The sequence below is a fragment of the Aotus nancymaae genome, unplaced genomic scaffold (genome assembly GCF_030222135.1).
Source record: "Aotus nancymaae isolate 86718 unplaced genomic scaffold, 86718_ANA_hifiasm-v0.15.2.pri h1tg000007l, whole genome shotgun sequence".
Lineage (NCBI taxonomy): Eukaryota > Metazoa > Chordata > Mammalia > Primates > Aotidae > Aotus > Aotus nancymaae.
The window spans coordinates 51,980,761-52,004,160 of NW_026988418.1; the positions used below are offsets into that span (position 1 = coordinate 51,980,761).

Sequence of the window (23,400 nt, forward strand, 5' to 3'; positions counted from 1 at the left end):
AACTATATTATCAGACCACAGTGCAATAAAAATAGAAATCAGTGCAAATAAGATATACCAAAACGATACAAGTACATGGAAGTTAAACCACCTGCTCCTGAATGAGTGAGAACATGCAGTGTTTGGTTTTCTATTCCTGTGTTAGTTTTCTGAGGATAATGGCTTCCAGCTCCATCAATGTCCCTACAAAGGAAGCAAGCTAAGTATCCATCAACGGACAAATGCATACAGAAAATGTGATATTTTCACACAATTTATTAGTTACAAGCAGGGGGCAGGGTCATGATTGAGGTCATCATCTATAGGCTTAGTAATAGGGCATAACATAATCACGTGAGTTACAAGCAAGGGGACCACCTCATTATGTCACCTGGGCAGAGAGATGGGCCATGTGCAGGAGTAGAGGGTCATGTACAGAAAAGGGGTCCACCCCCATTAGGTCACCGAGGCAAGGAGGGGGCTGTGTGCAACAGGTGTCGTGTGCAACACTTCTTATCTGGGGGCTGGAGAATTCAAAGGATTTCTAATAGAAGGATACTGTAAGCTTAATGCAGTGAGAGCTGACGGACTTGTGTTCTTAAGATATTTATGGGAGGATTCTTTGAGCTAGCACAGAAGCGAGAAAAGACTGACAGGGTGTACAGCCGCTGTGACTGGTCACACCAGAGGGGTTCTTCTCCCTCGGTTACTTCCAGGATCTCAGGCCTGAGGCCTACTTTCCACAGGAACTGGATGCAAGGTACTACAACTCCTTTATCAGGAGGAGAGGCACTTGCTCCAAGCCTGCCATACAGCATATGCCCTTTCAGGCAGGGATGCCACTGCCTGGATCTTTGGTTCTCGTCCTGGTCTGGCTGTTTTCCCATGTACTGCTTCTGTTCTGCGACTGCTCTAGGCATTCCTCCTACTACAAACTACTATATGGTTATATAGAAGGATTATATAAATCAGCACTAAATGTGTCAGTACAGCTCTGACTACAATACCTACATGATTATATAGAAAAATTACATAGGACTAAGTATGCTAGCTATATGTAAGCAGTAAGTTACACTTCAAGCACTAATTCTATAAACTAATATATGATTATACATGAATGATTATATAAAGGAAACAGCTGAGCAATAACACTATAAACTAAGATATTCTTCAGGGACTAGTTGTGCCTGGGGTCTGGACAGTTCTTCTTCTTCGGTGCCCATGGGGGGGTTACCCACAGTGGCAATGCTCTCTTACCTGCTGCTCACCTCCTGCTGTGCGGCAGGGTTCCTAAAAGGCCACACACTAGAACCAGTCTGTGGCCCGAGGGTTGGGAACCGCTGCTCTAGGTAACAAAATACCCTGAGACAAATATGAGAAATTAGACAGATGGCATTGAGATGCAAGAGAAAGCATCTCCTGATGAAACCATCCCAATATCACGCATAAATGAAGGCAGCGATTCATTGCCTCTTATATAACTTATTATCTTTTAAAGGAAGCAATAATCATTTAAACTACGGGATTATTGAGATGTACATTTTACCAGATACCAGCATCATAATCTTTAACTCTATATGAAAGTTTGAAAAAATAATTATAAAGTTTATTTAAATGTTGATTGTCCCAAGTTCTGTAGTTCCTTGTTCCGTTGTGTCATCAGGGACAAAGAGTCAAAAAAGGAAGCTCCCACATTTAGCACTTTAGAGTAAGACACATGGATCGTCATTATTAACATTCCTCTGGAGATACTGGAGCTCATGGTGAAGTCTTCTGTTTTCAGCTTCGAATGTTGCTCTGAGTTGTGCAGCTTGTTCCTGAAGTGTGATAAATAGAAAGTAAGATCAAACATCTTCTGATTGCCTAAATCACTCACTTGTACTTACTTCTTTTCACTTACAGTAGCAATAAACGGTTCCTGAATATCTCTCTTCCATTCAAGTACATCTAACTTATTTCTGTAATTATTCATCCCCCTTGTCTTTCTTTAGTTCCAAAACTGTCATTTCTCACCCCTGGAATATTGGTATCCCTAGGATTGCATACCAAAGCTCCTTCTCCCTTAAACCACGCAATTTCCTTGGGCAATCTTAGTCACATCTTGACTTCAATTCTCATTCACACGTAGGAGAATGTTAGATATATTTCTAAGAGAAGAGGTTGAAACAAAAACATTGTATCTAAATGACATGGAATCAGGTGGGCTTTCTAATCCTTAGATGAGATAATTTGTTCAGGTCACCACAGTTTTGGCAGCAGAAGCAGGAGAAAAGAGTGAAGACACAAATAACCACGTGTTGCTCATACTGCTCTTTCAGAAGGAGCTACAATCAGAAATATTTTAGAGTAACTTCTGAAGAACTAGTACCTACAGACTGGCAAGCCAAGGAGAAGTAGGATGTCATTTGTCTCATTGGGGTGCTGACACAGGAATTTCACACTAGGTGTGCAGAAGTAAAACTGCAGATTCTACTCATTTGGAAGGCAGTTTTGTTAATGTACGAGGCTTGTGTGATGTTGGCAGGTATTATCTCTTTGAAACCCCATTTATCTCATCAGAAAAATGAAGACGCAGTAGTTCTGCTTTACAGTGAATGAATTAGATGAGATGATGCATGTAAAGTGCTATGACAATAACTGATAAATAAGAACTACTGGAGAGTGGTAACTACTGACAGTGATTGGTAAATAAAACTAAACGACTAGATGAAACAAACTGGCAGATTAAAGGCCTTCGGAACAGAGATGATCCAGACAAGAACAGGGGCATAGACACTGTAACATGAAATCAAATTTACAAAGTATCTATGACCAAAGCAAAAGATCGTCCAGGGCAATTAACAAGTTAACAGGAGAGACCAATCACTGCAGCCTAGAAATGCCTTGGTTTTTATTTAACAACATATAGTGCTTACTCTGTACCAGGCACCATTTGAACACAAATATTAACTCATTTCATTATCAAAATAACCCTACATAGATATCATCACTGTCTCCATTTTACGTAAGAGAGAAATGAGACACAGAGGGGATAGATAACTTGCCTAAACCATATACTTACTAAGAGGTGGAGCTTGGATTCATACGCAGGCATTCTGGCTCCAGACTCCTTGCTGAGAGCCAGAGTAGCATGCTGCCTCTCCCTTTCCCACTGCTTCATACTCTCACGATTACAGGGAGGGGAGAGATGAAACAGTTGATGAATACCTGCATCCGTTGTTCCTGCGTCCTCTGTAGCTCTGCCAGCCAATTTTGTTTGTCTCTCTCCATTTGTCTCACTTGTTCCTGATGGACTCTCTCTCGCTTCTGCATCATTTGCTGGTTCCACCTTTGAATCTCCTCCAACCTTCTTGCGTTAGCCTTTGCAGCGTCTGCTTTCACTTGTTCCTCTGAAGAGAAAAAGATAAACTTCTCTAGGATTAATGTGTCCCTTCCTTCTGCCTCCCACTTTTATTTGTGATTGTTCCAGCTTCCTGGAGAAAATTCCCAGGGGTGGTTTTTCCTTTCCAGGTAACCACAATGCAGGATCACGCCACAGTCAGATATGGCCTGAGGAGCTAAGAAGTATCTTTGCCATTCTTGCGCTAGTTTAAGATCCTATGAGGACCAGGCTAAATTAATTTAAAATTTGTTGAGGTTTTTTTTCTATCTTGCATCATTTCCACTTTCTTCTCACCTTTCATCTTTTTTTCCTTCTCCGTGAGAGCCTGGTCGGCTTGTAATATTGCATCACTCACAGACTTCTTGGACTTTAAATATTTCTGTAGAACTTCTTCAGCCTAGCAACCCCAAAAACATGCAGTTAGAAGCAGGAAATGGTGATTAGGAACGTTGTAAACATCTTTAAGTCTTGTTCTTTCCAGGGGCTTGTGGAACACCCTCTCCTGTCACAAGTTTGGGCATGACCCCATGGTCAGTCAGAGCATGTAAGTCCACTAGACGCAAAGGACTTGTTCACAGGTAGAAAAACACCACAAACAGTATGAAAATTGGTGATGCTTGTGTGCTTGAAAGACTTATTTATGCTTGAAAGGCTGATTAATGCTGATTTATTCTTTCCCCTGAGACTGAGGGCAGTAAGGACTAGTTAAGCTTGGACCTGTTGGTGTCATCTTTATTGTCATGTGGGGTGAGCCTGCCTGGAAATGAAGCCAATTAGGTCAGGAAAAGGAAACGAAAATGACAGAAAGAAGGAAGGAGGAAATGAATATTATTATTTAAACTCCTGAATGTATTTATACTTGAAACTAAACTAAACTATTTAAATATTTTGCTTTTAGTTTGTGTAAGCCAATGGTGCTTCTTAAGTTAGTTTCAAGTATTGGGATTCTGCCCAATATGAACATAAAGGCCTCTTTGTTGCAATGAATGTTGATGCTCACAAAACAAGTCTGGTGATTATGGTGATTGTTCAATTTAATCCCACTGGTACCATTAGAGTATAAATTCCGTGCTAGGAACACCAACACCAGGCACATTGTTTTCCATGAACGCTTATTCAGTAAAACGGTTACTGCTAGGACCGTTTTACTGTTAGCAATAAATCTCGTCTGTGTGCCCGTATACATGGCATGTTTCCTGTTTTCACTGTTTTTTTCTAAGAAGTCCCTCAGGAATTCTCCACAATTAATAGGTAGAACCAGGGATACCTGTATTCCTTTCCTAGGCTCCTGATAGTACTTTGCCTTCAGCTCTTCCATTTTCTGAATGAAAAGATTATGGCCCCCTGGTTTAGAATAAATTCCCTGCTTCACTGCTTCTTCTACAGGACCAAAAATATCCTTAAGTAAAGCAGAGCAGCGATCCGAGGATGCTTCCAAGTTCTGTTTACAAATGTCATTCCGCTTTGCATCTAGTAGAGTCTTCAAATAGATTAAAAACCCATGGAAAAGATGTTAGCAATACTTCAGTATTTCTGGCAATAATTCTCAAAAAGAATCTATATTTTTTTCTAGAAACTTAGAGGAAGACACATATAAGCAAGACTATATCCTTCCCACCAAACCTGGAAAAATTCCAAGGATGATACTCTATAGAAAAATAACATTTACTTTTGGTTTTGAATCTCTTGTTATTTCTGCTTTAGGTGTAATCTTCATGCCACAGACCTCTAGCTTCATGTTTTAATTTTAAATTCAGCCTACAACATTTCTTTTATTATTTCAGTGTTTTACTTGGGATTTCCAATGATAAAGTGGAGTAGAATAGTTGGCTGGAAGGATAACAACTTATTCTATTAATCCTGGATGCATCATATTTTAGTGGATTCAATTGGTAGTTCTGTATGCTTGATTAATAAAGGAAATTTAATACTTTATAAATGCAATTGTTTAAAGGCAGAAATTAATTAAAATTTAGTCCATGAGTATAACATGGTAAATGTGTGCATATGTGAAAATGTCAGAATCTACAGAGTCCAGAGTAGTTACATGTTCATTTGTTTTCGGAATAAAAGTGGTATCATGGCTATATATTGATTATTGTTTTCCAATCTAGTATGAATTTCTTTTCTTAACTAAATTCTGTTTTATCATTCATAGCAATACTTTGTCTTCTATTGACCATAATCCCCATGAACTAAAAACAAAAATATCACCTCCAATTCTTTCTGGAAACTTTGGTCTACATCCTTGAAAGAGTTTTTAATGAAGACGTCAATGGCCTCCCTCTCACTGGCCCTGTGCAGGTCCAGCAGCTCCTGGAGGGTTTCCGTGGGCAGCTGCACCTTCTGGCCCATCTGCTGGTCGTAGTGGGCAATGGCCTTTTGTACTGCAGCTGAGTTCTCTATCTGGGCCAAGGCCAGGACTGTGTTCTCCATGCAGGGCAGATCCCCACTGCTGATGCCATTGACGTAGGTCAGCACCAAGTTCTTCAGACCTCCATGGAAGAAAGAAATGTTTATATGATTTGTAAAGAAAGAAAATATGATCAATATAGTAATTTCTGAGAATGTACATTTAATAGTTACATTGCCTGAAACTTTTTAGCATTATGGACAGTAGTCAAGTTGCCCAAATAAGTTTATTTGGGAAATTGTGTGATCAGGAAGCCAAGTTTTTCATTCTTTGGGAAAGGAAACTGTGTTCAAATAAGAAAAGAGGAAATTTTAAGATGTTTGTGATTGTCCACATTTCATCCTTCTCTGATGAAGAAATGAGAAGATGATCATATAAAAGTCAAGCATATTCATTTGAATACACTGCTATAGACTTCTGTCCCTTCAATGTTGCCCTTTTCTTTCCTCAGCTTTCTGTTCTCTTCAGAATTCCTTTTTCTATTTTACTTTAGTATAATTAAGCTAGGATGATAGCTACCCTTCTCTGAAAAAGTAAAAAGTAAGCAATTTAAACCAGGTTTCTCTTAATGTTTGTTTGAACTTTCCTGTTATATTATGTCTTCGTCATTTGCAGGCTTTTGTTTCCACTCAACTTCCTCCTATAATGTAGCAATTATTTACAGAGTTCTGAGACATAGAGTTCTTAAGAAAAACTAGACTCAGAAGTCTGCTTAGATTTCTTTTAGGGTTTTAGACAATTGGAGCCTTTGTTTAAAGTTTGTATCAATGAAGTTTCACTTATACAGTAAACATGTATGTCTTGCTCATCTTGTGCCTATCAAAGACTGTGACACATAATAAAAATCCAATATAGTTGTTGAACAAATGCTGCCAGCCTGTGTGGATTAATCCAGTTCAATAGATCTTTAATTTTATCTTATCTTCAGGTTTTATCCCTATTTTATGTAACTTTAAAGGTATTACTACAAAAAACACACACTAGTAATATGTGATACCCACAGAAACTTAATAAATATGATACATATGATTTTCACAGTAGTGATTATTATTGATACTGCAAGTATAATCTTATTAAAAGCATCCATTATCGTTTACATTAAATTGAAGGAAAATCCTAAAAATTATACTCACGAGATCCATTGACTTCGATGCCACCTGGAAGAGTCTTGGTCATAGAATGGCTGAAGATGTAGGAACAGAATTCTGCCACTTGTTGCACAAATTCAGGCTCTAGCTCATCATCGGGCAGTGTTTCAAGTTGGGCAAGCTTCTTTTGGTGAGCAGGTAAGTCAAAGATAAAGCATTTCTTTTTTGGAAAGAACTTCTGTATACACAGACGGGGCAAATTGAAATTTTGAACTCTTTGATCACTACCTGGAGAATAAAAAATAGGATTTATTTAGCATAGAATTTACATTCATTTTCACTTATTTACTTCAAATAAATGTCCTTTCACTTGATGTCACCCAGATTAATATGTCTTCATAAATCTTAAGAAACAGAAAAAAGGTAACTAATCAGGGAAAGTCACAAAGAAAAGAAATTTTTTCTAAGAATCGGGCAGTAATGCAACTTAATATTGAACCTACTTGTTCATTATAAATTAATAATATTCATTATTTGTAGGAGAACTAGGTGAACATATATAGAAATCCATAAATTTAACCACCTAAACAAACAAGAGATAATTTCTTAGAATACTTTTTTATAAATCTTTCCAAAACTGAAGTCCCTGTTACCTTGCTTTGGCCTCAGTGAATTCTCCAGATATGCATCTGCTGTGATGAGTTGCCCATCTTTTTCCAGGCCTAAGCAGAAATCTCTCAGAGTCCACACTAAGTCTGGAAAGAAGCTCTCAGAGTCAGCAGCGTCTTCAACCCTGTCAAGGTCAGGCGAGGTTCTTGCCTTGAGCAGATCTGTCAGTTCTGTCACATTGCTGAGATGCAATTAAAGAAAACTAACAGAAATAGGACTGTATCCAAACCCATACTTAATTCCATGTCTCCCCAAACCTTTATTTTTCCCTATGAGTCTTAACCAAATTATCATTTTGTCAGTAAATATAAGGACTCCTTTCTTTGTACTTTCAATGTTTATCATGTTTCGATTTTTGTGATTCACAAGGTCTCACAGACACGCATCTGGTAAAGAGAAAAGTTTTCTCGGAGTTTGATGCCACCCCGTACCACAGAAGGATACTGCAGTAGGTCTATAGCTCCTTGATCAATTTTGTTCATGGTATTGTACACAAAAGTGCTGCTCAGTAAGAGTGCCAGTGCAAAGATCTGGATATCATTCTTGTTGTCAGCCTAGAAGTTAGACCAAATTTAAGTCATGTCTCATGGGATTCCCAGAAGAGCAATATTTAAAAATAGGCTCTTGGTGTATAAAGCCTTTTTTTTTTTTTGAAACAAGACAAATAAAGATTGTTAGAAATATTAACTTTGAATAGTTCTCTTGTTAACATTGATAATTTTATACTGATCCATATCTTATTAACCCACCAGTTCCTCTTATAGCTACTGTTAAATATTTGCAAAAGGGAAAGTTAAAGTTAGTGGGGTGATCAGAGTACTTAAAACTGAGGTTTTCCAACACATAAAACAAAATTGGCCTATATACACAGTACATATACCTATTTTATTGAATAACTAGCATCAATAATGCAGTTCACATTAATGATCTTATCAAATTCTAACAAAATGCTGTGAGATGGGTTTATAGTTACTATCTCCATTTTGCAGGTAAGGAAACTGAGGCTCAAATTGTGGCTTATCATCTTCGAGTCCTGACAAATCAAAAACAAAGAAAATAAAAACACAAGAAAACAATGGAAGTTCAAGAGAAAGATCCAGGCGTGTGCTGAAGCCGCCTCATACCAACTCATGACAGCCAGTTGTGTACATGTCTTCCCAAGTCTGAGTTTAGTGAATTCACTTTGGTAGCTTGAAATCAATTATGATGGGAGTATTCAGAAAATAGTCAAGTGCTACAGAGATCATGGTTGTTGTTTTTTTGTCAGTGAGCTGGTTGTTAAGTACTTACCAGCATATAACTAGGAAAGGCCCATGTACCTACTGTTTTTAAGTAGTGAGTTGAATAAGAAAGACCAAAGAGAAAATAGGACATTTGGAGAGAGTTACTTCTCTTATTAAAGTCAGAAAGCTACAAGTGCTAGAGCTTTGACTGGAACACAAGGTCATTTAAGAATAGCACCCACTATTAACTAGTATAATCGCAGGATCAGGTTTGTAACAGTAATTTTGTCTGCACCATCTTTCTGAATTTGAGTTAACTGCCTAGCTCAACATCAGCACAGTTCTGATTCTGGCTTATAAATGTATTTTCTTACTTCATGCTTCCAAACTCTGACTATTAAAAATACAAAGGAAAACAATGGGGGATATACATTGGTCAAGTGGAACTACACATTTACAAACATAAACCCAAAATCTCCCTGTGGAAAGACTGTTCGGAGATTAGGAGGTTTAAAAAGGAATCCTTCTTCCTTACCTTTTCTACATCTCCCAGGCCCTCAGTGTCAAGCAGAACTAATGTGTGATTTGGCCTGTTGGGATGAGGCATGCACCATATCCAGATTCCCTTGGTATGAGACTGCACCGTAGGTGCAACAGAGAAGCCTGCCAGGGAGAGTAAGAGGCTGTAATAGAAGAGAAACTGGAAATTGGGGATTTGCTTGATCATTCAGCTGGGTTTAAGGAAAGCAAGATGAGGTAGCAGAAAGTACAACCAGTATTGATTTGAATGATGATATAGAAATGGAAAAATAATATCAAATACCATAGGTTGGAACTTTGATATTTAAATAAAAAATATTACAGTATAGAATGCTGCTAGTTTATAATTAGGTATATGGAAATTATTCATTGATGTCTTACAAGGAGAATGTATTATACTATTTACAGGAAGAAATTAAGACAATGAAAAAAAAGAGGTGATTTGTCAGGAACAGAGAACTGCCCTTCATCTTTCAGAAGATAAAAAGACCAGCTGTGGCCTAAATATTGGTTTTTAATATTCATCCTCATGTCTTACTTTCTCTCCTCACTTCCCTGTACTGGATGGTGACTGTGTGAATGGACAGAAGGGTTTGGCAGAGGTTTTCTGGTGCCACTCACCCTTGTTCTTCCCAGACAGCTTGTTCAACAGGTAGGATTTGCCAGTGCGATAGAGGCCCACGATCGCCACGACCACCACAGGCTGCGTAATGGCAGACAGTATCTCCAAAGCTTCCTGATTAACCTTCAGATGCTCATTAAAGTTCTCAATGAGGCACACAGGGTCTGACATGTGGATCTCTGGAGCCATGTCTAGGATGTTACTTTTCCTGCAACAGAACAGATGGGATGGGATGGGATTTCTAGTGTTTGTTTAATAAGCAAAGAAAGTCATTTTACTTACTGAACCCGGGGACATACTACTTCCCAGCATTGCCTACGTTTCTGAAAGAAATTGTTTAAAAATAAAAAGAGATAGCAAAGAGAGCCACAGTAAAATAAGTCCTAGGCGTTTTATAGGTCTACTATGGCTACCCTACTGGTTCTTAAGTATTTGATAGGCATACAGAAATCCATTTCCTGTATTAATCAACTAATTTGAATCTAACTCTTATTCTACTGGTTTTTGGCTTACTTATGTTTTTTAGTTTTTACCACACTGGGTCGCTATATTAATTCTTTATGACATTATTTATATATTACACTGTTCCTTTTACTTTATGTCAACATCGTTTTTTTCTTAGTTAGGTCTATGTCCGGTCAAACTGCATTACATTAAATAATACCAAGTCATTATGCAGCATTATCTAAGAAATCACAGTTGTTTGCTTCTTAGAGATATGCTTAAATTTTTACATAGTTATTAATGTGCTTTATTAAACCAAAACTTCGATGAATGATTATTTTATGATTGATTGAACGAATAAAACAACTTCCTTTAACAATACCTAATCTGTTTGTTTTTTTCTAACTTCTGAGCATCAATCCCTATAACCTGAAGAATCTGGTTAAAAAAAAATTTAAGCTATATGAGAACAAGCAAATGTCATAAAAATGTGTTTTTCTACTTTGCCTTTGCCAAGACCAGCTCTGTTGCAGAGACCCCAAACCAGGTGGCGCTGAAGGAATTAAGAAACAGACACAGAGGTAGAGAGCAAAAAGGTGTGGGACAGACAGGGGGCCTCAGCATTCCCAGCTGAGAGCCTTGGAACAGAGTCTCACCCACACATTTATTGACAGCAAGCAAGTGATAATTATCATTTAACCAAAAACATTCTTCAAAGGGAACAAAGCATTTTTGAGTGGAAAGAAACAGGTTCTGGCTCACTTATCTACTGCAGCTGGAATTTGTTGTTAAGGCACCTGTCTCTCATGCTATTGTTGATGGTTCAGAAGCCCCCCCAGCCGTCTTCCGCCAAAGGGCGGGTCAGGTCTTTCTTCCCCGGCTCCAGTAAACCAACAACCTCTAGCAATATGCGGCACTGCCATCATGAGTATGTCACAGTGCTGTACATATTCTGTTTATGGCCAGTTTCTTTAAGGCCTGCTCTCAAATGCTCCCAACAGCCTTATCATAGTTTCCTTCCATTTTAAAGGTGTTTATTTACTAAAGAAGCTAAAAACTTCGCCATCTGTTTGACCCATTCTTTCACTAAAATCTTACAATGAAAAAGTCTGGATTCTCCATATCTTTACTGGCAGATTGTAAAAACTGTCATTGTTCAATTATAAAGACCCATTCTCCCTGCTTCCTCATAGCTAATGCCCTGGAAATCATTATGTTGACACATACATTAAAACAGAAGCTGCTTGGCAGCAGATAATAGGAGATCCATTTGCAAATGGTGTAGCACTAAGACATGGGAGTCAGAAAATGCCTAGTACTAGCCTGATCCAGAAAGAAGCAATTCTGCAATAAATTTAGACTCAAATGCCAACTCTTTTCTCACTCTAATCCACTTTCAATGCACTATTAGTACCTTATATTTGTAGAATTCTGGTTGCCTGATTTGCATGCAGCAGAGGCCAGAATAATTTTTACACTAGAAAGATATGGGCATCTTGCAGTGATGATCTACAGCAATTAGCTAGAAAAACAGAAGATACGTAAGCCAGATCTGTAAGCAGACATTGAGAACTTACAAGATCTTCTGCATTGGGATGATGTCACTAGTGGGAAAGGGAATAAATTTGACTGTTCGGACTTCCTTACGAATGACAATAGCACTGTATATCTATATTAATAATAGTATCTTACATGTTATACCCTAATGTTTTCTGGATAGTATCTTTAATGCTTTTAGTGAAGCCAAATTTCTAAAACATTATTGCAGATTTAACGTGTTCAAGCCACAAACATAACTGTTGCTCTGTTATTCATAACAGCCTGCGATTAGTGCTCTGGGATGCAATCTCCCTGTTTGAGTCCTAAAACCTTTTGCAAATAAAAACAATGCAAGAATGGTTCAGAATACATGCACAAAATGCACATTTTGCCCTTTCAGTAAATAGGACTTGATTTCCAACCCCAGCCCTGCAACTGGCTATCTGTATCTCTCTGGCATTTTACTCAACTCTTTTAGCTTGTTTTCTAAAACACTAAAAGTAGATAAACAACTATTTATTAACATCAGTAATCACTGCTGGTTTATGAAAGAGAGAGATAGAGCTGCAGGAGATTTTTAGGAGTGCAAAGAAGGAAACTGCCAAAAAATAATAAGAGAAAATGCTCAGAAGTGGTAGTGGAAGAATTTCTGAAAGAAAACATCTGTTTTCAACCATACAATTATAGTTTGGGTTTTGTGCCTGCATATGTATATGTAGTTGTTGTTGCTGGCTTTTGCTTATTTTGCATAGTTTTTGGTTTGAATTTGGATGAAAAGGAAAAGGCTCTTACTAAGGATATAAATGGAAATCAAACAAGTACAAAGTGCTTGAAGTATGTGTCATGGTAAAAAATTCAAAGGAGAGAATTTCAAGGAGTGAACAAAGTTGCCAGACAGTATTGAGGGGTCCAGTTGGGCAACTGTTAAATTAGGTGATTTATAGTTGTAAAGGCAAGAAGTAGTAGAAACAGAAGCCAACACAAAAGGGGTTAGTTAAGTGAGTAGATGCCAAGAAGCCAACATGAATTAAGTTAGGGCTATTTCTTTCCTCTTTTTTTTTTTACTAAAGTATTATTTTATTTTACTTATTTTTATTATTATAGTCTAGGTTCTGGGATACATGTGCAGAACATGTAGGTTTGTTATATAGGTATACACGTGCCATGGCTGCATCCGTCAACCTGTTATCTACATTAAGTATTTCTCCCAATGCTATCCCTCCCCTAGCCCCCACCCCCTGACAGGCCCTGGTGTGTGATGTTCCCCTCCCTGTGTCCATGTGCTCTCATTGTTCAACTCCCACTTATGAGTGAGAACATGTGGTGTTTGGTTTTCTGTTTCTGTGTTAGTTTGCTGAGAATGATGATTTCCAGATTTATCCATGTCCCTACAAAGAACATGCACTCATTTTTTTTTATGGTTACATAGTATTCCATGTGGTATATGTGCTACATTTTCTTTATCCAATCTATCATTGATGGGCATTTGGGTTGGTTCCAAATCTTTGCTATTGTGAACAGTGCTGCAATAAACATAAGTGTGCATGTGTCTTCAAGGTAGAATGATTTATAATCCTTTGGGTATATACCCAGTAATGGGATTGCTGGGTCAAATGATATTTCTATTTCTAGATCCTTGAGGTATAGCCACACTGTCTTCTACAATGGTTGAATTAATTTACACTCCCATCAACAGTGTAAAACTTTCCTATTTCTCCACATCCTTTCTAGCATCTGTTGTCTCCCGACTTTTTAATGATTGCCATTCTAACTGGTGTGAGATGGCATCTCATTGTGGTTTTGATTTGCATTTCTCTAATGACTAGTGATGATGAGCATTTTTTCATCTTTGTTGGCTGCATAAATGTCTTCTTTTGAGAAGTGTCTTTTCATACCCTTTGCTTACTTTTTGATGGAGTTGTTTGTTTTTTTTCTTGTAAATTAGTTTAAGTTCCTTATAGATTCTGGATATTAGCCCTTTGTCAGATGGATAAATGTTGGGTACCAGCCCCAAATCTGTACATGGGTGCCCTTAGTCCCCGCAGTGACTAGGGATTGAGAAAAGGAAATAAAGACAGAGACACAAGAGTATAATTTACAGCATGGGTCCAGGGGACCAACACAAGTGTGGGAAATGCATTGGCCCCAAGTTCTGAGCTCCAAACACTTTTATTATGTGAATAATCTCATTGATCTTATGGGTGTGGAAGGGGAGGGTGAAGGGGTAGGTAAGATGCCGGGGTGGGAAGGAGAGCACTTGAGATCCTTCTAAGACATGCTAAACTAGTACTCTGAGTTTATCACCTTATCATAGTGCCGCTGCATCAGAAGTATATTGGATGAGGAGCCACTAGGTCTGACTACACTCAATGCATCAAGGGGCTTTTATCTCCTGAGCATTAAGGACATACAGCAATTAAAATCACTTCACATTCTGAGAACCTAGGCAGAGCCTGAGGTATTTATTATCTCTGCCCTGCAAGGCTTTTCTCCTCCTTGCCAGCTCCTATCTGCAAATATCCTCCCAGATCTTGTGAGTTGAGGTTACCTCCCTTCTCAGAGATCTTTGCATAAGCCCTCTTTATAAGACCCTCATGCAGTCTCCATGTTGAAAAGACATTCGTGGGACCAGAGCAGTATTGTCTGCTCTGCAACCACCCCAAGATGTTCCCTGGTGTTACTGTGCTCTTGGATGGTCTTTACCTTAGGCTTCCTGTTGCCACTTGATTTCTAATTAACTGCACCAATAACATAGTTTAGTTTGGTGTATAAACTTCAGTGTACTCTAAGCCAAGCAAGCTTATAATTATTTACCTAGAATTAACATAGGTCTCCCTCTAGCCATCTTGACCCACAGAAAAATAGCAAAAATTTTCTCCCATTCTATAGGATGCCTGTTCACTCTGATAACAGTTCCTTTTGTTGTGCAGAAGCTCTTTAATCAGATCCCATTTGTCAATTTTGGCTTTTGTTGCCATTGCTTTTGGTGTTTTAGTCATGAAGTCTTTGCCATGCCTATGTCCTGAATGATATTGCCTAGGTTTTCTTCCAGGGCTTTTTTTGTTTGTTTGTTTGTTTTTAGTTCTTATGTTTAAGTCTTTAATTCATCTTGAGTTAATTTTGTATAAGGTATGAGGAAGGGGTTCAGTTTTAGTTTTCTGCATATGGCTAGCCAGTTTTGTCAAAGATCAGATGGTTGTAGATGTATGGCATTATTTCTGAGGCCTCTCTTCTGTTCCATTGGTTTATATATCTGTTTTGGTATAGTACCATGCTGTTTTGATTACTGTAGCCTTGCAGTATAGTTTGAAGTCAGGTAGAGTGTTGTCTCCAGTTTTTTTCTTTTTTCTTAGGATTGTCTTGGCTATATGGGCTCCTTTTTGGTTCCATATGAAATTTAAAGTAGTTTTTTCTAATTATGTGAACAAAATCAATGGTAGTTTGATGAGGATAGCACTGAATCTATAAATTACTTTAGACAGTATTGCCATATTCACAATACTGATTCTTTCTATCCATGAGCATGGAATGTTTTTCCATTTGTTTGTGTCTTCTCTGATTTCCTTGAGCAGTAGCTTGTAGTTCTCCTTGAAGAGGTCCTTCACATCCCTTGTAAGTTATATTCTTATGTATCTTATTCTCTTGGTAGCAATCGTGAATGGGAGATCACGATTGGTATATAGGAATGCTTGTAATTTTTGCACATTGATTTTGTATCCTGAGACTTTGCTGCAGTTGCTTATCAGCTTAAAGAGATTTTGGGCTGAGATGATGGGTTTTTTTAAATATACAATCATGTCATCAACAAACAGACAATTTGACTTCCTCTTTTCATATTTGAATACCGTTTATTTCCTTCTCTTGCCTGATTGTCTCTCAGACAACAGTGCAATCAAATTGGATCTTAGGATTAAGAAACTCACTCAAAACCACACAACTACATGGAAAATGAACAACCTGCTCCTGAATGACGACTGGGTAAATAACAAAAGTAAGGTAGAAATAAATAAGCTCTTTGAAAGCAATAAGAACAAAGATACAATGTACCAGAATCTCTGGGACACAGCAAAAGCAATGTTTAGAAGGGAATTTATAGCACTAAATGCCCACAGAAGAAAGCAGAAAAGATCTAAAATTGACACCCTAACATCACAATTAAAATAACTAGAGAAGTAAGAGCAAACAAATTCAAAAGCTATCAGAAGACGAGAAATAACAAAGATCAGAGCAGAACTGAAGGAGATAAAGAGATGAAAAACCCTTCAAAAAATGAATGACTCCAGGAGGTGTTTTTTTTTTTTAAAGATTAACAAAATAGATAGACTGCTAGCCAGACTAATAAAGAAAAGAGAGAAGAATCAAACAGACCCAGTAAAAAATGATAAAGCAGATATCACTACTGATCCTATAGAAATACAAACTACCATTAGAGAATACTATAAACACCTCTACACAAATAAACTAGAAAATCTGGAAGAAATGAATAAATTTCTGGACGCTTACACTCTCCCAAGACTAAACCAGGAAGAAGTTGAATCCCTGAATAGACTACTAACAAGTTCTGAAAAAAAGAGATCAGCCAGAGGAAAGGAACTAACAGAACATTCTTCATCCCTACCTTACTGAGGAAAATGGTCATCTACACTAAAGCAAAGGTCTCTTATCACAGAAAGAAATTTTCCTTGACCTTTAGGTGCTTTTATAGTCATCTCAAAAACAAAATTCTGAACTCAGGACTTGGCAAATTCAACACAGAGGAGTTCCTAGGATTCCAGTTATCCTGCCAACTTCTCCAGGAAGAAAGAAGCAACTCGCATTGGTCTTTTGTGTTTGCTTAATTATAAAGATATCATTTTGCAAGCTGAAGGCTGAGTTTCATTTGAAACAGTCTCACTCTGTCACCCAGGCTGGAGCGCAGTGACATAATCTTGACTCACTGCAACCTCCACCTCCTGAGTAGCTGGAATTACAGACATGCACCATTACTAATACCCCAGCTAATTCTTGCATTTTTAGTAGAGATGGGTTTCATCATGTGGGCCAGACTGGTCTCGAACTCCCAGCCTTATCTTATCTGTCCCCCTTAGCCTCCCAATGTGCTGAGTGAGCCACTGCACCCAGCCTATAGCAGCTCAAAATTTTCCTTGAGAAAATTTCTGTCTTTGAAAATAATTCTTATATAAGTACAAATGATTATGACAAATAACGTACAAATGGCATTCATGATGTCTCAAAGAAGCCTAAATGGAACTCAAGATTAGACTAAATGATTTTCACTAGGTATATTCAAGGTTGCATGATTGAAAAACATTTTTTTTGAAAACTATTTTTATTTCACATTCTTTCCTGTAGGATTTTACTACAAATAACTTTGGGAATGAATAAAATGGAATGGTAATAGACTTCTTGTCATCGTGATGTTTGGTTTCCATTCAAATATACAAAGTGAGATGTCATATCCTGAATATAGTTTCTCTTCCCCAATTACTGGTAGCATGTCTGTCGGCCAGTAAAGATTAAGAATAGAGTTTCTTTAAATTATTCTGATTATTCCACTAGACACATTAAAACACTTAATTTTGGAAAACCAAACATCACAGATTTCTCCATGAACTCCTAAACCTTCTTTAAAGTCAGAATAGTTATCTCAGTTACCAACAGTTTTCAGGTTTTTTTCTCCCTTGGTGATGATATGTCATTCCATGAGTAAAAAAAATTTTTCTCCTAGGGGTAAGAAAGGTATTCTGGCAATACATGATCATCAATCCTTAAACAGTAACAGTCTTGGCACTTATCTTAAAACCACCCATCTCTTACAACCAGAAAGATTATCTTAGACTGTCCTTCACATTATACTTTACTTACTGCCTTGTAGGAATAAGAGTTGCTCATTGTGTTTACTTGCTGTCCTGCATATTCTTCATTGCACCATTGGTGTATAATGTTAAAAAGAATTTCATTGAATATTATTTGAAGTATTTCAAAAGGTAGCTTGCTTTTTAATTTATGCATCTATGGGTTTTTTGCAGAAGAAGTGTAATTCTTTGACGTAAAAAGGAACTGTTAAAAGAGTTGGAAACTCTGCTCCTGTGTGTATATATTTTTTAGCAGTAAAGCAGCCGGGGCTGGGAATACACTGAAAAAAAGAAAAAAGAAATTGAGGCAGTAATTAATAGCCTACCAACCAAAAAAAGCCCAGGACCAGATGGACTCACTGCCGAATTCTACCAGAGATACAAAGAGAAGCTGGTACCATTCCCTCTGAAATTATTCCAAACAATAGAAAAAGAGGGGATCCTCCCTAATTCATTTTATCGGGCCAGCATCATCCTGATAGCAAAACTTAGCAGAGACACAACAACAACATTTCAGGCCAATATCTCTGATGAACATCGGTGAGAAAATCCTTAATAAAATACTGGCAAACTGAATCCAGCAGCACATCAGAAAGCTTATCCACCAAGATCAAGTCGGCTTCATCCCTGGGATGCATCCTTGGGATGTGTCGGTATATACAAATCAGTAAACATAATCCATCATGTAAACAGAACCAATGACAAAACCCACACGATTATCTCAATAGATGCAGAAAAGGCCTTTGTCAAAATTCAACACCCTTCGTGCTAATAACTCTCAATAAACTAGGTATTGATGGAACGTATCTCAAAATAATAAGAGCTAATTATGACAAGCTCACAGCCAATAGCATACAGAATAGTCAGGGCTATTTCTTTTTCTTTTTTTTCTTCTCCTGCCTCAGCCTCCTGAGTAGCTGGGATTACAGATGCCCGTCACCATGCTTGGCTAATTTTGTATTTTTAGTAGACACAGGGTTTCACCACATTAGCCATGATGGTCTCGATCTCTTGACCTTGTGATCCACCCGCCTTGGCCTTCCAAAGTGCTGGGATTACAGGTGTGAGCCACCTTGCCCGGTCCTGTTTGTCTATTCTTGTGCCACTATCATACTTCATTATGGGGCACAAGAATATTTGACACATTGTCTTTCTTTATGACTAAGTCTAGCGTGCAGTGGTGTGATCACAGCTCACTGCATCTTTAGCCTCCTGGGCTCAAGCAATCCTCTCACCTCACCCTCCCAAGTAGCTAGGACCACAGGTGTGTGCCAACATGCTTGGATAATTTTTTATTTTCAGAGATGAGGTCTCCTTATGTTGCCAGTTTTTTTTTTTTAATATATATTTTGTTGCATTTTAGGTTCTGAGGTACATGTAAAGAACATGCAGGATTTTGCATAGGTACACACATGGCAATGTGGTTTGCTGCCTCCATCCCCATCACCTATATCTGGCATTTCTCCCTATGTTATCCCTCCCCAACTCCCTATTCCCCGCTGCCCCTCTCCTAGTCCCCGCCTCAACAGACCTCAGTGTGTGCTGCTCCCCTCACTGTGTCCATGTGTTCTCATTGTTCAACACCCACCTATCAGTGACAACACATGGTGCTTGATTATCTGTTCCTAGGTCAGTTTGCTGAGAATGATGGTTTCCAGGTTCATCCACATCCCTACAAAGGACACGAACTGATCATTTTTTATGGCTGCATAGTATTCCATGGTGTATATGTGCCACATTTTCCCTGTCCAGTCTATCATCGATGGGCATTTGAGTTGGTTCCAAGTCTTTGCTATTGTAAACAGTGCTGCAATGAACATACGTGTGCATGTGTCTTTATACTAGAACAATTTATAATCCTTTGGATCTATACCCAGTAATGGGATTGCTGGATCAAATGGAATTTCTATTTCTAAGTCCTTGAGGAATCACCACACTGTCTTCCACAATGGTTGAACTAATTTACACTCCCACCAACAGTGATTTGGCTACGCAGGCTCTCTTTTGGTTCCATATGAAGTTTAAAGTGGTTTTTTCCAGTTCTGTGAAGAAGGTCATTGGTAGTTTGATGGGGATAGCATTGAATCTGTAAATTACTTTGGGCAGTATGGCCATTTTCACTATATTGATTCTTCCTAACCATGAGCATGGTATGTTTTTCCATCTGTTTGTGTCCTCTCTTATTTCGTTGAGCAGTGGTTTGTAGCTCTCCTTGAAGAGGTCCTTTACATCCTTTGTTAGTTGTATTCTTAGGTATTTTATTCTCTTTGTAGCAATTGTGAATGGCAGTTCATTCTTGATTTGGCTCTTTTAAAGTCTTTTATTGGTATATAGGAACACTTGTGATTTTTGTATATTGATTTTATGGTAAAGAGCATCGACACAATGAAGAAACTGCATCAACTAATGGGCAAAACAACCAGCTAGCATCAAAATGGCAGGATCAAATTCACACATAACAATATTAACCTTAAATTTAAATGGGCTAAATGCCCCAGTCAAAAGACACAGACTGGCAAATTGGGTAAAATGTCAAAACCCATTGTTGTGCTGTATCCAGAAAACCCATCTCACATGCAAGTATACAACAGGCTCAAAATAAAGGGATGGAGGAAGATTTACCAAGCAAATGGAGAACAAAAAACAGCAGGAGTTGCAATCCTAGTCTCTGATAAAATAAACTCTAAACCAACAAAGATCAAAAGAGACAAAGAAGGGCATTACATAATGGTAAAAGGATCAATGCAACAGGAAGAGCTAACTATCCTAAATATATACGCACCCAATACAGGAGCACCCAGATACATAAAGCAAGTTCTTAATGACTTACAAAGAGACTTACACTCCCACACAATAATAGTGGGAGACTTTAACACTCCACTGTCAATATTAGACAGATCAACAAGACAGAAAATTAACAAGGATATCCAGGACTTGAACTCAGACCTGGACCAAGCAAACCTAATAGACATTTACAGAACTCTCCACCCCAAATCCACAGAATATATGTTCTTCTTAGCACCACATCACACCTACTCTAAAATTGACCACAAAATTGGAAGCAAATCACTCCTCAGCAAATGCAATAGAATGGAAATCATAACAAACAGTCTGTCAGACCACAGTGCAATCAAATTAGAACTCGGGATTAAGAAACTAACTCAGAACCACACAACTTCATGGAAACCAAACAACTGGCTCTTGAATGTTGACTGGATAAATAATGAAATGAAGGCAGAAATAAAGATGTTCTTCGAAACCAACGAGAACAAAGACACAACATACCAGAATCTCTGGGGCACATTTAAAACAGTGTCTAGAGGAAAATTTATAGCAATAAATGCCCACATGAGAAGCAAGGAAAGATATAAAATCAACACCCTATCATCAAAATTGAAAGAGCTGGAGGAGCAAGATCAAAAAAACTCAAAAGCTAGCAGAAGACAAGAAATAACTAAGATCAGAGCAGAATTGAAGGAGATAGAGACACAAAAACATCTTCAAAAAATCAATAAATCCAGGAGCTGGTTTTTTGAAAAGATCAACAAAATAGACCACTAGCCAGATTAATAAAAAAGAAAAGCGAGAATAATCAAATAGATGCAATAAAAAATGATAAAGGGGATAACACCACAGATTCCACAGAAATACAAACCACCATCAGAGATTACTACAAACAACTCTATGCACACAAACCACTAAAACTGGAAGAAATGGCTAAATTCCTGGAAACTTGCGCCCTCCCAAGCCTAAACCAGGAAGAAGTCGAAACCCTGAATAGACCAATAACAAGGTCTGAAGTCGAGGCAGCAATTAAGAGCCTACCACCCAAAAAAAGCCCAGGTCCATATGGGTTTACAGCCAAATTCTACTGGACATACAAAGAGGAGCTCGTACCACTCCTTCTGAAACTATTCCAAACAATCCAAAAAGAGGGAATTTTCCCCAAATAATTTTATGAGACCAACATCATCCTGATATCAAATCCCAGCAGAGACTCAATCAGAAAAGAAAACTTCAGGCCAATATCCATGATGAACATAGATGCAAAAATCTTCAACAAAATACTGGCAAACTGATTGCAACAGCACATCAAAAAGCTTATCCATCACGATCAAGTAGGCTTCATCCCGGGGATGCAAGGCTGGTTCAACATTTACAAGTCTATAAACGTAATTCACCACATAAACAGAAGCAAAGACAAAAAACACATGATTATCTCAATAGATGTAGAGAAGGCTTTTGACAAAATTCAACAGCCCATTATGCTAAAAACTCTCAATAAACTAGGAATGTATCTCAAAATAATAAAAGCTATTTATGACAAACCCACAGCCAATATCATACTGAATAGGCAAAAGCTGGAAGCATTCCCTTTGAAATCTGGCACTAGACAAAGCCCTCTCTCACCATTCCTATTCAATATAGTACTGGAAGTTCTAGCCAGAGCAGTCAGGGAAGAAAAAGAAATAAAGGGTATTCAATTAGGAAAGGAGGAAGTCAAATTGTCTCTACAGACGACATGATTATATTTAGAGGACCCTGTCGTCTCAGCCCAAAATCTCCTTAAACTAATAAGCAACCTCAGTCAGGGCTATTTCTAAAGGGAGAACAAAGTAAAAGACGATGATTAAAAATATACTGCTGTTTTCATGAAACTTCTCTCTGGGATTCAACACTTTTTTTTGTCTTTAACAATGTTAGTAAGCTATTTATATTTGCATCTTATTCATTGTTCTTTCTCATGAATATAATAACAATCATAGTTCTTGACACTTTCGTGCTGCAGTTCAAACCAGCTGAATCAGATTTTATGAAGGACAAAGGTAACTTAAGTGGAAATTATAATCCTCAATAAGTCATAAAATTGCAAAGGAAGAAAAATATTTTGAAGGCATTTCAAACTCTTAGTTTAATCATCACACACATTGGTGTCTAATTCAGAAGGAGGCAAGCACAGCTGATAATTAATTTTGCTTAGTTTTTACTGAAGTCTGATATACCACATCAGCTTAAGCTGCATCCTAGCCTTTGAGAATGTTTTTGAAACCAGCTGAACCTTGCAGATCTCTTCCCCCCTTGCCCCAATCTTACCTTGACTATAAAATCGGAAGAAGAGGTCTTTTAGAGCTAGTAAGAAAGCTGCTTCTATGAGAACTTGCTAAGAGTTCGAACTCTCGTCCCTTGCTTTAGCTGTGGTGATTTCTCATGTACTTTTTCCTCACTCAGTCCTGGGGTCTTTATTTCCCCTCACCCCTTTTTTCCTGCTTTAGAAAGCAGACTATCTGAATACAAAATATGAACTAACAGAAAGGGGAATTTTTAAAAATTCTCTATAGGAAACAGAAACCGAAAATGAAATTAAGTGACTAAGCTAGGTAACAATGGGGATTTCGCAACTGTTGCCTAGTGTGGATAGGCTGGATGTATTTGACCTGACTTTCTAGAAACTACAAGTTGTTACTAAACAGAACTTTGAGATCTTTCACAATTGTTCAAAGTATGTGGTATTTCAAAGCTAGCTTGAAATATGTTGACATTAATCGCCAGTTTGGCAGTAGGTCAGGGATAAAGCTCTTATGATTTTTGAAGTCTAATGTTGTGAAATGTTAGATCCACTCACACAGGACTAAGTTTATTACTTTC

General features: G+C 37.9%; 1 protein-coding gene across 3 annotated transcripts; it reads right to left on the reverse strand.

Annotated features, from left to right (window-relative positions):
- Positions 1-235: 235 nt before the first annotated feature.
- Positions 236-23,119, reverse strand: GBP5 (guanylate binding protein 5). Of its 3 annotated transcripts, XM_012464816.3 has the most exons (12): positions 22,849-23,118; positions 17,765-18,035; positions 9,916-10,124; positions 9,290-9,417; positions 7,976-8,085; positions 7,516-7,712; positions 6,908-7,150; positions 5,576-5,856; positions 4,629-4,841; positions 3,656-3,758; positions 3,187-3,368; positions 236-1,796 (listed from the first exon to the last, which is right to left on the reverse strand). In XM_012464816.3, the coding sequence occupies exons 3-12, from the start codon at positions 10,103-10,105 to the stop codon at positions 1,683-1,685; spliced, it is 1,761 nt and encodes a 586-aa protein (XP_012320239.2). In that variant the 5' UTR covers positions 10,106-10,124; positions 17,765-18,035; positions 22,849-23,118; the 3' UTR covers positions 236-1,682. The 3 variants fall into 3 exon arrangements, with proteins under 3 accessions (XP_012320239.2, XP_012320238.2, XP_012320242.2); XM_012464815.3 differs by lacking the exon at positions 17,765-18,035; XM_012464819.3 differs by lacking the exons at positions 4,629-4,841; positions 17,765-18,035 and having other exon boundaries at positions 22,849-23,119.
- Positions 23,120-23,400: the final 281 nt, after the last annotated feature.

Bases quoted from the DNA above. Each gene is read 5' to 3' on its own strand.
- GBP5 (XM_012464815.3), bottom strand. From the start codon at position 10,105: ATGGCTCCAGAGATCCACATGTCAGACCCTGTGTGCCTCATTGAGAAC. The intron at 7,151-7,515 runs GTAACAGGGACT...TTTATTCTCCAG, and splicing joins TTCACTGAGGCCAAAGCAAG to GTAGTGATCAAAGAGTTCAA. The intron at 5,857-6,907 runs GTGAGTATAATT...TCTTCCATGGAG, and splicing joins CATCGAAGTCAATGGATCTC to GTCTGAAGAACTTGGTGCTG.